Source organism: Narcine bancroftii, chromosome 2 (genome assembly GCF_036971445.1).
Source record: "Narcine bancroftii isolate sNarBan1 chromosome 2, sNarBan1.hap1, whole genome shotgun sequence".
Lineage (NCBI taxonomy): Eukaryota > Metazoa > Chordata > Chondrichthyes > Torpediniformes > Narcinidae > Narcine > Narcine bancroftii.
The window spans coordinates 77,159,620-77,175,430 of NC_091470.1; the positions used below are offsets into that span (position 1 = coordinate 77,159,620).

A 15,811-nucleotide genomic window follows, 5' to 3' on the forward strand; every position below is an offset into this window, starting at 1 on the left:
CACAGTTGAAATGTATTAATAGATTGTTTGAAATTGATCAACCATCGATGTGGGTTTATGTGGAAATGGATCAGATACAGGAAAGATCAATGCATCATTTTATATATAAATGGAATTCTTTGTTTTTACAAACATACAAGTTGCCTGTATTGAATCATTTGCTGAAAGTATGGAGTAAATGGAATCAATCTATAGGTTCGAAAGATGTATGTTCAATTAAAATCCCGTTATATCAGAATCAATTAATTCCTTTTTCTATGCATAACCCTTATTTGAAAGATTGGGATTCTAAGGGTTTGGTATTTGTAGAAGATTGTTTTGAAGCAGGCTCATTTCTTTCAATTGATAGACTTAGAGAGAAGTTTGGTATATCACAGAATACATTATTTGCTTATTACCAAGTACATGATTTTTTAAGGGAGTCTTATGGTCGAGAAATAATATTGCCAAGTCAATCGAAGTTGAGATGTTACTTATGGATAAGGGAAAGGGGTTTGTTTTGGAAATGTATTTGTTGTTGTAGGCAAAAATGAAGAAAACAGGTGTATTGAGAGTAGAGATAAATGAGTCATCTACTTCTATTTCTGAGGAAGAATGGTCAGATTTATGTTTGGAGAGTGTTAGAAAATTAGTTAATGTGCGTTATAGTTTAGTCAATTATAACTTTTTACATCAGTTATAGTTAACCCCTGAAAAATTAAAGAGATACGGTTTCAGTGATTCAGATGTGTTTTCGATGTGGTGATCAGATAGGTACTTTTGTTCACTCAGTGTGGGATTGTGTCAAAGTTAAACCTTTTTGGGAAAAGATAATTACATTTTTGCAAGATTTATTTCAAATAGAATTGTACGTGGATCCATAGTTGTATTTACTAGGTTATATGAATCCATTAACAGCGTATTTAGATAAACCTTGAATAGCATTTATTCGATTGAGTTTGGGAGTCACTAGGAAATGTATAGCAGTAACTTGGAAAAATGATGTGGAGTTAAATATACAAAGATGACATAATGAAATTCAATTAAGTTTGCATTTAGAGAAAATTATATATAATTAACAAAATATTTACTCTTTTTTTTGAGAAAATGTGGACTCCGTATTTGGAATGTATGAATTTAGTGGTTCGGTAATTTTCTTTTATTCTAGTTTTGAGTGGGGAATTGGTATATTGTAATTCAACTCACTATGATTTTGTATTTTATATAAATCTTTTTATATATGTAATTTGAGCTCCGGGAGGGGGAGGGCAATTAGGGGTGGGATGGGGGGTGGGGGTGGGGAGGGTTATAGGGCCAATTTAATTTTTGTTTATTTTGTGTTTGATATTTGTATTTTGCAAAATTTTAAATAAGCTTTTCAAAAAAATTTTTTTTTTCTCAAATCTCCTGTCATGATACTACCAATTAACTTAAGCATATGCCCCCTCATTCTTTCTTCACTCTGACTCTATCTCTCATAATTTTAGACACTCCATTTACACCTCCCATTGGTATCCCTTGTTGCAAACAATTTAATTCCAGCCTAATCGGTTCCCTCTCATAATTATAGTTGTCCAGTCCTACCAACATTCTGACAAATCTCTCTCACATTGGTAGATCTTTCCTGCATCTTTTTTCTACCCCCCCCCCCCCCCCCCCACCACCACCATTTTATACTTTCTGGAAATAGCAGGATTTGCCCATTCTAAATAACCCTGAATTGACAAGGCAGTTCAGTCAGTAGATGGTGAGCAAAACTGTACACTTTTCTCACTACTGTTTCATACAATTCAGATATGTGGTTAAAAGCTAACAAAACCCCAAGACTTGAAGGGTTTAAACAGAGTTTTCGTCTTGTTCTGCCAGAATGCTGGATGGAACAGTCCCATGGATTAGGAAGCAGCATGCACAACAGACCACCAGGAAGAATATGTGGAGATGAATTATCCTGACATTAATGGAAATGTTGGATAATTACAATGGACAAGGTCATAGGTCAACGAAAAATACAAAAGGTTTGAGCAGGGTCACACATTCTTATGAAAAAGAAATAACATTTAACAAATCAATTTGAATTTTAATGACTATGTAACTTGCAGAATTGGCTACAAATTGTTCTTGTAGATGATCTGGACTTTGGGTTGCCAGAAAGCACTCCTTAAGGAACCAGCAAGACTATGAACAGAGCTCAGGGAATTTAGGATAATTTAGCTGAATGCCTTGGGAACTTAAAACTGAACAGGAACATGCAGACAATTTTTGGAATGGAAGGATATGACCACAAGAGACCAGCAAGAAGCAGAACAATCCCTACTAGAGAAGATGACCAAGAGTAATATATCCAGATGTTATGATAAGAAAGCTCAGAAAAGGATGCAAAGAGATTGGATACAATAACAGGTAATCATACAGAAATATACAAAATTCTTATTTGACATAGTGAATCCCAAGATCAGTTTTACCTGAATCAAGGGTCCAGGACCAGGGCCACAATATCAGGTGAAGGGATCAAATGGTCAAGACCCAGATGAAAGGGAATTTTTTCCAGTCAGGATTGTGAATCCTTCAAATGTTCTACCTTAAAAGGCTACAGGTGCCAAGTCCTAGCATCATCTAGAACAAGGATGGCCAACCTTTTAATTTTCAATTTAGATATAACCATGATAAGACCATTTCGGCCCACAAGTTCGTGGCGCCCAATTAACCTACATCCCCGGTACGCACTTGTGGGCCAAAATGGCCTGTTACCATGCTGTATGTCTAAATTAAAAATTATAAGGTTGGTCACCCCTGATCTAGAATTTTTTTTAAAAAGGCTGGAGATACCCAGCAAGACAGGCAAAATCTGTATCTATGGAGATAGAAAAGGAGATCATGTTTCAGATCTGTCATCTGATATTGGTCATGAAATCTGTCCTTCAGCTCTGCTGCACGGAAATCAGCAATACAAAGGAGGAAACAAAACGCGCATTCTCGCATGTCATTTAATGACCATTAGGAAGTACTGACGGAAGGACTTTTCCTGAAACATTATCTCCAGTTCTGTGTCCGCAGGTGCAGCCTGACCTGTTGAATATCCCTGCCATTGCCAGTTTCTGTACAAATTTCTGGCACCTGCAGTTTTTCAGTTGCGATCAGTAGACTTTTTGGAAATAATATGGAAGAACTAGGCAACAGAGTGAAGCTGATGTAGAATTTCAGCCAGTGAACAGTTGAAAGGCTTAAGAAGTGACCAGATCTACGGCTGCTCTTATTTCTACGTTCTTAGCACTGCACCTCCAAAATATATCTTCATCTGGTTACCTACTATGAAAAACTTCTTACAAAATGTAATTCTGAAGTGTGCCAAGCCCACCTTTTGAATGACACGTGCCAACATCTGAAGTGCGAGAGTTCGTTGCTGAATTATCTGACTGCGAGATAAATGGAAGAGCTCTTGCAGTGAATAACCGGCTTCCTAAAAGAGACAAACCAAGTTGTTAGAGTTGATAACAGAATACAGTTGTGCAGAAACTTCGGGCAGCCTGCCAGATTCTCACTGGGCAACAACACTGCTGCACCAAAATGATATGGAAAGAAGAGTAAGAACTTCCTCAGCTTCAGTTCTTTTCACGACTACAATGGTATTTTTCATCTTCTTATGGTGGAGGAAAGGTGGCAGCTAATTTGTCAAACAATAATGAAATGTTTACCAGTCTGAAACAGTAAAATCAGTTGAGGAATAAACTGGACAATGGGGGGAGGGAAAAAGACCCTGCTCTTCTCTAAATGGTACCATGGACCTGTCACACACACTGGGCACATATAGGATGCTGCAGATGCTGGAATTTGCTGGAGGAACTTGGCAGGTCGAGTAGCATCAGTGGGAGAAAAAGAATGGGTAACATTTCGGGCTGGAGCCTTTCATCAAGACAAGATAGAAGACTAGAAAGGCTCCAGCTCGAAACATCAACCGTTCTTTCCCTCCTTCTGATGCTGTTAAACCAGCAGATTATGTTCAGCTACACCAATTTGGCTGCAACTTAAGTTAAGAGTCATTAAATTCAACATGGCAGCTCTCCCTCAGTACTGCGCCAGTTGTCAATCCAGGTTCAATATTTAAATGTTTGGAGTGGAATTGAGACCCCTCTCCCACCAGCGCCCCCACCCACATTTTAACTTGGAGCTACAACAGTGCCACATCAACATTCCTTTCTCAAAACCTTAAAAAATTTGTGTTTCAAAAATCTCTTTCGCTTGCCACTATTTGTCATCAAATTAAACAATTTATGCAACCTGATTGCAAACAGCTTTGTTCTTGTACATCAAAATACTTTGAAATTCAAAATGCAAGAAAACCCAAATTTTAGCATTATTTTCCTTAGAGAGTTTTAATTGAGATTTCAACACATAGATGGCAAGAACCTTTCCATTGGTAGGTAAGTCAGTAACCAAAGAGCAATGATTAAAGGGAATCTGCAAGAGTCAAAGTTACAGCTGAAAACAGGCCATTTGGACCACTGAGTCTGCACCAACAATCAACTACTTATTTACACTAAGACTACATTAATGCAATTTTATTCTCCCAACATTCTAATTAATTCTCTTCCGATTCCATCACTAACCTACACACTGGGGGCAATTTACAGTGGCCATTTAACCTCCCAACTTACTTATCTTTGAGGTGTGTGAAGGGAACCTATGCAGTCACAGGAAGAACATGCACACTCTACACAGAGATCACCAAGGAGAGGGTAGAACCTGAGCCTCTGACCCTGCAGAGTAACAGCTCTACCAGATGATCCACTGTGCCACACTTTTTAAGATTAAATCAGGCCATCATTTAGGTTTCCCTGGTAGGTTATAATTTTTGGTCCCAGAATAAACCTTGTAAAGATGCTCTTCTGTGGTTCTCACAGTCTGGTCCATGCTGTGCCAGAACTATGCACTCCTGGTGAACCGAATCTCACCAAAACTGGAGACTGAATGGCCATATTTGGCCAAATGGTCTCCCTTTGCACTGAGTGCTTCCAAATTATGGTTCTGTTCAGGATTTTTGTATAAACTCTTCATGCCTTTGGAAAACAGAAGGGTAAAAACTGTCAAAATTGCAATCTGAATGTTTCTTTTGAAAGCAGCTAATCAGACACTCCATGAAACTGTTTTACAATTTAAGTCAACTTTTAATCTATCACCAACTTCTGTTTTAATATAATAAAATATATAAGATTCAAGCGTAACACTTGTCCATTGTCCTATGTAATCTGTAATGAAGTTGCTGGTTGAGAACCTGAACTGCATTCTGATAGTTTACACACATTTCTGTATTTCAGAGAGGATCACGGGCTACAATGTAGGATGAAGTGGTCTTTGGACCTTGCTTTGTACATTCAGATCTACAGGCAAGTGAACAAGAAGAAAAGATGGAGAAATCTGGAGTTCACGAAGAGGAACATACAAAGAGGCATAATCCAACCCAGTAGTGTTTGGACCACTTAAGGTGTGAAGAAATATTTCTTCATCAAATGGTGGTGGAAATAAGAGTTCCTCTCCCATATAAACTTTGGAGACTGGGTATCAATTTAATTTTTTTTTAATTACAAAATGAATAGGCACTATCTAAGGCTAGAATTAAAAGTAGGAAAGATCATCATTCTTTGGAATTCTCTACCTTGGATGCAGATAGTCAGAGTTGTTAAAGATCATCCAATGACAGATGGGCTAGAGGGACATTTCCGACATTGGCATAAGATGACACAAATCAACCAACTGCAGGAAAGAGCTAATGCCCATCTCTACCAGCCAGCCTGAGCTGGATTCAAAGCCAAAAAATTGAACATGTTCTTTAATTAGGAACACAAATCTGTTCATCACCATCTGGTTAGATCGCAATGAGTTCCAGTTTTAGTGAGATTCAGCGCACTAGGAGGGCATGATTCTGGCACAGCATGGACCAGAATGTGAGAACCACGGAAGAGCATCTTCACAAGGTTTATTCTGGGACCAAAACCTACAACCTACCAGGGAAACCTGAACATGTTGCCAGAAAAATAAGACTGAGCAGGGACATGATTGCAGTAATTAAAAATACACATATTAATTATTCTGGACACAGAAAAGTCATTTCCAGCATAATGTGGAGCAGCAAGAGTTATATAGATCGCTCAGAATAAACTGAGAGACTGCGGTAAGAGTCATTTCTTTACACAGAGGATTATTCTCCACCTGTTTGAATGTGGATGCTTCGTCATTGAATAAATTCAACTCAGGAGATTTAACAGAATTATGGAACACTGAGGATGTCAGAAGACTTCGCAATCAGATACAAAGTGGAAAAGGTACAGGATTGCCATCACCTCACTAAGTTTTCTTTCTTAAATTCTAATCTGATACCACTAAATCAGACTGCAAGGATATAACCTGACTGCTGTTTGTGGGACCTTGTGCTGTACAAATTAGCTGTGGCAATTTTTTTTTTTTAAATTCACTTTCAGGACACGCGCATCAATGGAAAGACTAGTATTGATTACCCTTCCCTAGCTGCCCTTGAGTGATGGTGGCATTTTGAACCAGTTCTTCTTGTGTACTCCCACAGTGCAGTTTGAGGAGTTCCAGGATTTGGTCTCAGCATTGATGAAGTATGGCAAAATCAAGGTGGTGTGGGATTGAGAAGACACAGATGGTGGTGCATGTGCTGCCAAGCACCCTTAACCTCCCTGTTGATGGTCACAGGTTGACTATTTCTCTGAAGGATTTCTGCAGATGTAAAACGTTTTGCAAGATCTGGAAGCTGATTTATAATCCCAAATTATTATGTTCGATGATAGACTGAAGCAATTTGCCTTGAATTTTAACCACATTTGATGTAGAAGTGTTTCCCGACATTACCGATGGGTGGCATGGCTCTTATTTAAAAGTTAAAAGCCATCATCAGGTAAAATCTGTTAGCTTTACCCATGCCATTAAAACTCATATCATTTTCAAATCCTAGTTGGAAAACTAGGGCAGCAGAATGACACGGGTGGCAGAGTTGCTGCCTCATAGGTCCAGCAACCTGGATTCAATCCTGACCTTCTGTGCTTTGTAGAGCTTACATGTTCTCGCATGTTTTCCACAGCCACTTCTGTTCCTTCCTACATCCGACATCCATAAGATGTGCAGGCTGTTGTAAATTGCCACTGATGCAGATGAATAGTCAAATCTGGGGGAGATGATGGGAATGTGGGGAGAATAAATTAGCTTCAGTATATACTGTATAAAATGTAAAAGCAAATGGGTGCCTAATTGTTGGCATGGACTCAGCAGACTGAAAATACATTTTCCAGGTTATCTGACTCTACGCTTAACCTTTCTACTCAAGACACAAGATTATATAAGATTGGACTGATAGGTCAAATTTGAAATTCTGAGCAGTGTGGAAGAACTGAGATATCTTGGGGTTCATAAGGTTGATAGTGTTGCAAGAAGGCACATGGTGTGTTAGCCTTCACTAACCATGGGATTGAGTTCAAGAGAATTGATGAAATGCTGCAGCTATACAAGACCTTGGTGTTCAATTCTGGTCACCACACTGCAGGAAGGATGTGGATGTTATGAAGAGGGTGCAGAGGAAATAGGTGCCTGGGGAGAAGCCGTAAAGGTTGTATTGTGACGGCGAACATCACTCGTGGTGAACCGGCCCCACTTGTATCACCGCACCGGTGGGGCAGTCGCGAGAAGATGGCACCGTCGAGGAACTCCGTGCCTCGTCGCTAAGGCCAAAGCGCGTACTTCGGGCGAGCGTGATAACGTCACGACCGACGCGGGGATGGAGCTCATGTCACCCTTAAAGGGCACTCGTGAAGTTTGAATACACAGTTCATTTGAAACCTCCATCGTGTTAGTGGTGTGTTTCATTCTGTGTAGCAGTCGCTACATTGGTGACCCCAGCGAGTCCAGACAGTTTTCTGCCCTCCCAATATGGACGCAACAGCAATCAATGCAGTTGCGGTGAAACTCCTCCCCACTTCTGAACAGATGACCCCCGCACTTGGTTCGGGCAAGGGGAGGCGCAGTTTCACCTCAGACACATCACCTCAGTCGCCACGATGTCCTACCACATCGAGAGGGCGCTCAATGAAGAAACAGTGGCCAGGGTGGACGACCTGATCCACAACCCACCAGAGGAAGGTGAATACCTTGCTCTCAGAAGCCTCCTCCTCGGGACCTTCAGCCTTTCCTGTCAGCAGCGCACCATCAGGCTCCAACACCTGGATGGTCTGGGCAACAGAACCCCATCTGCCCTCATGGACAAGATGCTGGCACTGGCAGAGGGCCACAGACCCTGCTTGATGTTCGAACAGGCTTTCCTTGAGCAGATGCCGGAGGACATCCAACTCCTGCTTGCAAATGAGGATTTCTCAGACCCACGTAAGAGTCACAGCTCACGCAGACATGCTCTGACAGACCAAGTGAGAAAACAAGGCCGCCCTCAGCCAGGTCACCCACCTAGGACCCAATCGGTCTCAGGCGCCCCCCAAGCACAAACCGGAAGAACACCACCCCATCTGGTGTTTCTACCATCAACGCTGGGAGGCCCGAGCCCGGGTGCAGGCAGCCCTGTTTGCTTCAGGGAAACGACCCGCCAAGCCACCATTAATGACTGTGATGTCTGGCCACACTAACATGTGATTTATAAGTCCAGTGGCCGGCGGTTCCTGGTAGATACTGGAGCAGAACTGAGTGTGCTTCCCCCGACCGCCCTGGAGGCCTGCACCCATGCATGAGACCCAACCCTACAGGCAGCCAACGGATCCTCCATCATGACGTTTGGCACACGCAGCGTACAGATTCAGATTGGCAAGGACAGGTTTCGCTGGAAGTTCGTACTGGTCTCAGTGGCACAGCGCTGCTGGAGCCAATTTCCTCTGGGCACACCGCCTGTTGGTGGACATCAAAAGCGAGCGGTTGGTACATGGCCGCACCTTTTTCTCAAAGGTCAACCTGGTACGGGGTTACCTTCAAATCCCAGACCACCCTGACGACATTGGCAAGACCGCCATCGTCTCCATGTTCGGCCTGTTCGAGTTTCTGCGGATGCCTCTCGGCCTTAAAAATGTGGCCCAGACATTTCAACGGCTGATGGAGGCAATGGACAGAGACTTGGATTTCGTGTTTATCTATCTTAATGACATCCTCATCATCAGTCGGAACCACGATGAACACAAGGTCCATCTCCATGTACTATTCGCCTGCCTAGCAGAGTTCGGCCTCACTGTCAATGTGGCCAAGTGCCAGTATGGCAAGGAGTCCCTGCAGTTCCTGGGCCATTATCATCTCCGCGGATGGGACCGCCCCAGCACTCGAGAATGTCGCAACCATACACCAGTTCCCAAAGCCCAACACCCTCAAAGGACTGCAATAATTCACCGGGATGGTCAACTTTTACCACCGCTTCATCCTGGGGGAAGCTCGCATCACGTGGCCATTGTTCGCACTGATCGCCGCCAAGAACAAGACCCTAGAATGGATGGAAGAGGTCGAGAATGCTTTCACCATGATGAAGGACCCCCTGGCGAGCACCACCCTACTGGCCCACTGCAGCCTGAAGCCCACACATCACTCTCAGTGGACGCTTCAGCCACGGCCGTCGGGGGTATCCTGGAGCAATCAGTCAACGGCCAATGGCGCCCACTTGCATTCTTCAGCAAGCACCTCTGCCCCCAGAACTAAAATTCAGTGCCTTAGACAGGGAACTTCTGGCCCTGTATTTGGCCATCAGACATTTCAGGTATTTCCTGGAAGGCAGGACATTCACTGTTTTCACTGACCACAAACCGCTCAGGCCCTCATCATGTCAAAGGATCCCTGGTCGGCACCCCAGCAGCGACATCTGTCCTACATACCGGAGTTCACACCGACATCCGACACTGAGCAGGTAAGGACAATGTCATTGCAGACACACTCTCAAGGCCCACCATCCACAGCCTATCCCCCGGCCTGGACTACGCCCAACTAGCACAGGTGCAGAAGGAGGACGCAGAAACACAAGCTTTCTGCACCACCATCACAGACCTCCCAACTCGAGGACCTCAAACTGCCGGACAGCCCCAACACACTGCTCTGCGACATCTCCACCGGCTCGCCACGCCCAGTAGTCCCACCGCAGTGGAGACCGCAGGCCTTCAGCATGGTCCACGTCTTAGCTCACCCCTCGGTTCATATGGTGGCAGAACGTTTCGTGTGACACAGCCTGAAGAAACAGGTAGCCCAGATGGCGAGAAACTACATGCAGTGCCAGGCCTCCAAAGTCCAGCACCATGTAAAGGCCCTGGTACAGCAGTTTGACTCCCGGCCAAGAGGTTTGAACACATACACATTGACATCATGGGCCCCCTACCAGTGTCCAGGGACACCTGCTACTTGATGACGATGGTCGAGTGCACGATAAGATGGCCGGAAGCCATCCCACTGAGACACACTTCCGCTGTGTCCTGCGCCAGGAACCTACTCGCCTACTAGATCACCAGGTTCGGAGCCCCGGCACACATGACAAGCGACAAGGGCTCCCAGTTCACATCTGCCCTCTGGTCACAGCTGGCAAACCTCTTGGGGATCAAGCTAATGGTCTAATGGAGCGCTTCCACTGGCCCCTTAAGTAAGCTCTCATGGCTCACCTCACCGGCCCCAAATGGACAGATGAATTGCCCTGGGTCCTGCTCGGCATCAGAACGGCTCTAAAACAAGTCCTACAGGTATAGTCCGTGGAGTTGGTCTATGGCACACCGTTGTCGCTACCCAGGGAGTTCTTCGGCCCAAGCATTGGTTCTGAGACCGAGAATCAGACCTTGCTGGCAGACTTGCGAGGTAAGCTCACCTCACTAGTGCACCCACCACCAACCCACCACGGCAGCCGCCCGTCCTGCATCCCCAAAGAACTGGTCGCGACTGACTTTGTTTTCATCCAGCAAGGCCCACACCCCACACCCCTATGAGGGCCCCTACAAAGTCCTGAAGCGCTCAAGCAAGACATTCACTTTGGACATTGGGGGCAGGGAGGAGATATTCACAGTCAACACACCTGGACCGTAGCCAGCCAGTACTGATGGCCCGACTGAAATGGCAAGGTTGGCCACCTAAGTGGCGAGACGCGTAAACCGGTTCTGGTGGTGGAGGTGGGTTTGTGTGGTGGTGCACATCACTTGTGACAAACCGGCCCTGCTTGCATCGTCGCACTGGCAGGGCAGTCACAAGAAGATGGCGCCGTCGGGGGACCTCCGTGCCTCGTGACTTAGGCCAAAGCGCGCGCCTCGGGTGAACGTGATGGCATCACTGCCGACGCGAGGACAGAGCTCATGCTGCCCTTAAAGGGAATGCGCAAAGTTTGAATAAACTGTTCATTTGAAACCCCCATCGTGTTAGTGGTGTGTTTCATTCTGTGTAGCAGTTGCTACAGTATGTTATTTGATTTGTTTTTTTTTACTTTTTGTATTTTCCAGAATTTATTTTGAATATGGTCGGCCAAGCTAAAAAGTCATGCAATACACACAGTGTGAATGGTAAACATTTTGGCAGAAAGGTAAAGGGAAGGAACCTGGGAGAAGAGCTCTGGAATGATGGACGAAACAATTAAATTTTTAAGTTTTAAATGTTAATGGTTTAAAACAGTATGATGAAGAAGAAGAGTATCTTGGCACATGTTAAAAAATCCAGGTGGATGTGACATTTTTTTTTAAATAAGAGACCCATCTTACAAGTTGTGAGCATCTAGTGTCCTCCAAATCCAAGGCTGGAGAGTAACTATTTAAGTAGGGAGAAATGTTCCAGTGAAGGTGGAAGACATGGTCATAGACCCAGCGAGAAGAATTGTAATGGTACACTGTCAAATATATTCGGAATCCTGGACACTAATGAATATAAACACCCTCAATTTTAGGATGAAAAATGTATACAAAGTGTCTGGCAGAAGAGTGGGAAAATGTCTTAATTGGAGGAGATTTTAATTTTTGCCTGGATCTGGTATTGGACAGTCAGCGAAGATTGACAAGGGCCAGGGCAGCAAAAACAACTCTGGCCCTCATGAAGGAGCCATATCTGGTGGACACCTGGAGACAGTGGAACCCAAGAGAGAGGGATTATTCCTTCTACTTGAAGCAACATGATTCTTACACCAGAACTGATTTATTTCTGGCCTCAGCCCAGAGGGTAGGATTGTGTAAACTGAGTATAATGAAAGGTTATGATCAGATCATTCACCTTTGACTTTAACTATTGTCATGTCAGTCAAGACAAGCTACAGCGTACAGGTGGCACCTTAACCCATTGTTATTGAGAAAACAGGAATTTTGTAATTACATTAGATCTCAAATAGAAATATTTTGCAAGACAAACTGTACCTCTACTGCCAACAAATTTCTGATAATTGGATACATTAAAAGCCTACTTGAGAGGTCAGAAAATTGGATATACTAAAGGCATTAGAAAGAATATGAAGGAGGTTAATGAATTGAAACAAGAGATAACTCAATTGGAAAGGAACTGTAAAATTACAAGATGGAAAAAAGTGATATTATGATCTAAGCAAAGGTACAACAAGCTGGGGGGGGGAGGGGGGGGCGGGGAAGAGCCCATAAGGTACTGTCTTGGCAGTTGAGGGTGGAGGAAACCACAAGGACATATAATGTAATTCAAAAAGAAACAGGTAGGATTTCATACAAACAAAGGAAATAAACAAAGCATTTAGGCACTTTTACATTCAATTGTATAAATCTGAGTCAACTGGTGACTTTGAGAAAATGGTAGCATTCTTGTATAATTTGGAATTATCAAATTTAGAGCCCGAGGAGTGGGAAGGATTGGACACTCCCTTCTCTGAGGAAGAAATAGTAAAAGCACTGAGCTCACTACAAACTAAAAAATCTCTGGGGGAGGATGGTTTCCCTCCTGAATTTTACAAAGAGTTCAAGGACCTTTTGATGCCACTGTTCATGGATGCGGTGGAACAGATGGCTAAGACCCATACACTCCCAGAGCCCTTCTCGATGGCAATAATTACAGTGATTCCCAAAAAAGGATAAGGATCCAATGAAGTTGTCTTCTTATAGACTAATCTCACTTCTGAAGATGGACTATAAAATAATAGCCAAAGTTCTGGCAAACAGATTGCTTCGATATTTACCAAAGTTAATAAACCCAGATAAGGTAGGGTTCGTACAGAAAAGGCAATCAGCAGACAATACAAGTAAACTACTTAATATAATACATCTGGCGCAGTCAATGGCAAATCCCAGCATAGCCACACCCCTAGACGCGTAAAAAGCCTTTGATAGACTGGAGTGTGATTTCTTGGTCAAAGTGTTGGAAAACTTTAGGTTGGGACAATCACTCATATATTAGGTTAAAGGATTATATCATAACCCAGGGCCAAAGTTGTTACTAACAAGCAAATATCTCCAGTTTTCCCACTGACCAGATCTAGTAGACAGGATTGTCTGCTGTCCCCAGCTCTTTTCATATTAGCTATTGAACCGCTGGCAGAAGCCATTAACTGAGATCCAGGTATTAAAGGATTTAAAGTGGGCCAGGAAGAATAAAATCAATTTATTGCGGATGATGTGTTGATATATTTTAAAGCAGGGTCATTGGCCAGGCTACAGACTATACTGGAAGATTACGGTAAAATCTCAAGATACAAATTCAATTACGATAAGAGTGAAATAATGCAATTTTCAAAAGGGGATTATGAAGAGTTTCATTGGGAAAATAAGTTGAAGTGGCTACAAAAGGAGATAAATTTATATAAATTGAATTATCTCCCTCTGCTTAGAAAGATTGAGGAGGACCTGCATAGATGGATAAATCTGCCCATAGCATTGATGGGCAGAGTTAACTGCATTAAAATGAACATGGTGCCAAGCTACAATATCTTTTTCAATCCATGCCATTGCCCCAGTTTCTTTAAGACACTCAGCGAACATGTTAGGTAGTTTCTTTGGAGGGGTAAGGTGACTAGAGTCTCCATGTAGAAATTGACTTGGGATTATAGTGTGGGAGGAATGAGACTCCCAGACTTCAAAAAATATTATTGGGCAGCCCAATAAAGGTTTATTGCCTTATTATTTGAGGAGGGTGGTATACTCTCTTTGGCACAAATTGATCTACATGCAGTAGGGAAGATAGAAGGAGATATTATATATACATGGGATACTAAATTCATAACGGAAAAAATAGACAATCACATTAAAGTATATAGTTCACACATGGAAAAAGATAAACCAGATTATTGGGTTAAAAGAAGGGTTGTCCCCAAAATCGTCCTAACCCAGAATAAATTGATTCCTATGACCAAGGGTAATAAAACCCTGGACACCTCATGCCAGAAAGGGATCAGGTGTATCACGAACTGTTATGAGAGGAGGGCAGCTCATGTCAATTGAGTAATTAAAAAATAAAATTGATCTGTCAAAAAGACCTTCTTTTGCTATCTTCTATTAAGATCTTTTTTGAGAGGCATTTTAGGCCTATCTCTGGACCTGTCGATGTGTAGTGACATGGAGGCCCGAATTCAAAAGGGGATCACACATAGATTCCCTTCTGCTATGCATCTCCTGTTTCAAAATAAGGGCCCAAAACCAGGCCTCCATAAATCAAGGTAAAGATGGGAGTCAGATTTAGGAACAGCAACCCAGTGGTGCTGGTTCGACTTGTGTCAGGACAGCATGTCAACAGTCATTAATGTCAGATTATAGGCTGGTGCAATTTCATTTCCTGCACCAGCTATACCTCATGCTACAAAAACTGCACAAGGAAATGTCAGAGCTTTCAGAATTATGGCTTTCGATGTGGCGTGGAAACAGAAACCTTTGTACAGTCAACCTGGCTTTGCACCAAGGTGAGACCCTTTTGGTAGAACTAGGGCACATTCTGGAGAAAATTACAGGGGAGGAATATCCACAGGATACAGCGTTGTTCCTGTTGGGAGATATTATGAACGTGAATCTGAGATTGTCCAAATACCAAATTCAATTTGTAAAATTTGCCTTGGCAGTGGCCAGGAACTGTATAGCAGTTACTTGGAAATCTGACACCCAGCTGTGCACCGCACAATGGAACACGGAGATGCAGAGCTGTATTCCACGGAGAAAACCACCTATTATCTGATGAGGAAGTACGTCACGTTTGTTGAGGTGTGGCAACCATACTTGCGGTACATTGGAACACAGGTGTAATTAACCTTCCCAATGCCTTTCTTTAAAAGGAAAGATTGAGGAAATAACTTTGATGCTCAGTTATCACCCTCCACACCCCATCAAATATTTTTTCTGTCTCTTCTTTGTTTTGTTCTCAGTAATTAATGTATGCTTGTTTTTGTTAATTTGGGGTGGGAAGCAGAATGGAGTATGGGGGGGTAGAAGAGGGAAGAGGGGGAAAAAGAAGACTTGATATAAAGGCTCTGAAAAAGGGTAAGATTGATCTCCAATATTGTTCATAAAGCATGAGACTGTAAAATCAAAAATAAAATTTAAAAGGATGCAGAGATTTATAAGGACGCGACCTGGATTGAATGGTATGACTTCCAATAATAGACTGAGTGAACTCAGCCCTTTCTCCTACGAGCGATGGAGGATGAGGGGTGACCTGACAGAAGTGCAGACAGCCAGAGGATTTTTTTCCAGGGCTAAAATGTCTAACATGAGGGGAATTTTTTTAAGATACTTGGGAGTAAGTTTTCTTTTCTGGGTGGGGGGGATAATATGTAAGAGGAAAGTTTCTTATACAGAGAATGGTGGGTGCATGGAATGTGCTTCCAGCAACAGTGGTGGATGCAGGTACAACAGGATCTTTTAAGAGACTACATGGAAGTGAGAAAAATGGA

General features: G+C 43.0%; 1 protein-coding gene across 2 annotated transcripts in view; it reads right to left on the reverse strand.

Annotated features, from left to right (window-relative positions):
* Window positions 1–15,811, reverse strand: part of rpap1 (RNA polymerase II associated protein 1) — a 130,080-nt gene that overhangs the window by 72,334 nt on the left and 41,935 nt on the right. For both annotated transcript variants that reach the window (XM_069917153.1, XM_069917152.1), the window contains exon 10: window positions 3,335–3,436. In XM_069917153.1, the coding sequence (XP_069773254.1) occupies window positions 3,335–3,436 (102 nt within the window). The remainder of the gene's footprint in view (window positions 1–3,334; window positions 3,437–15,811) is intronic.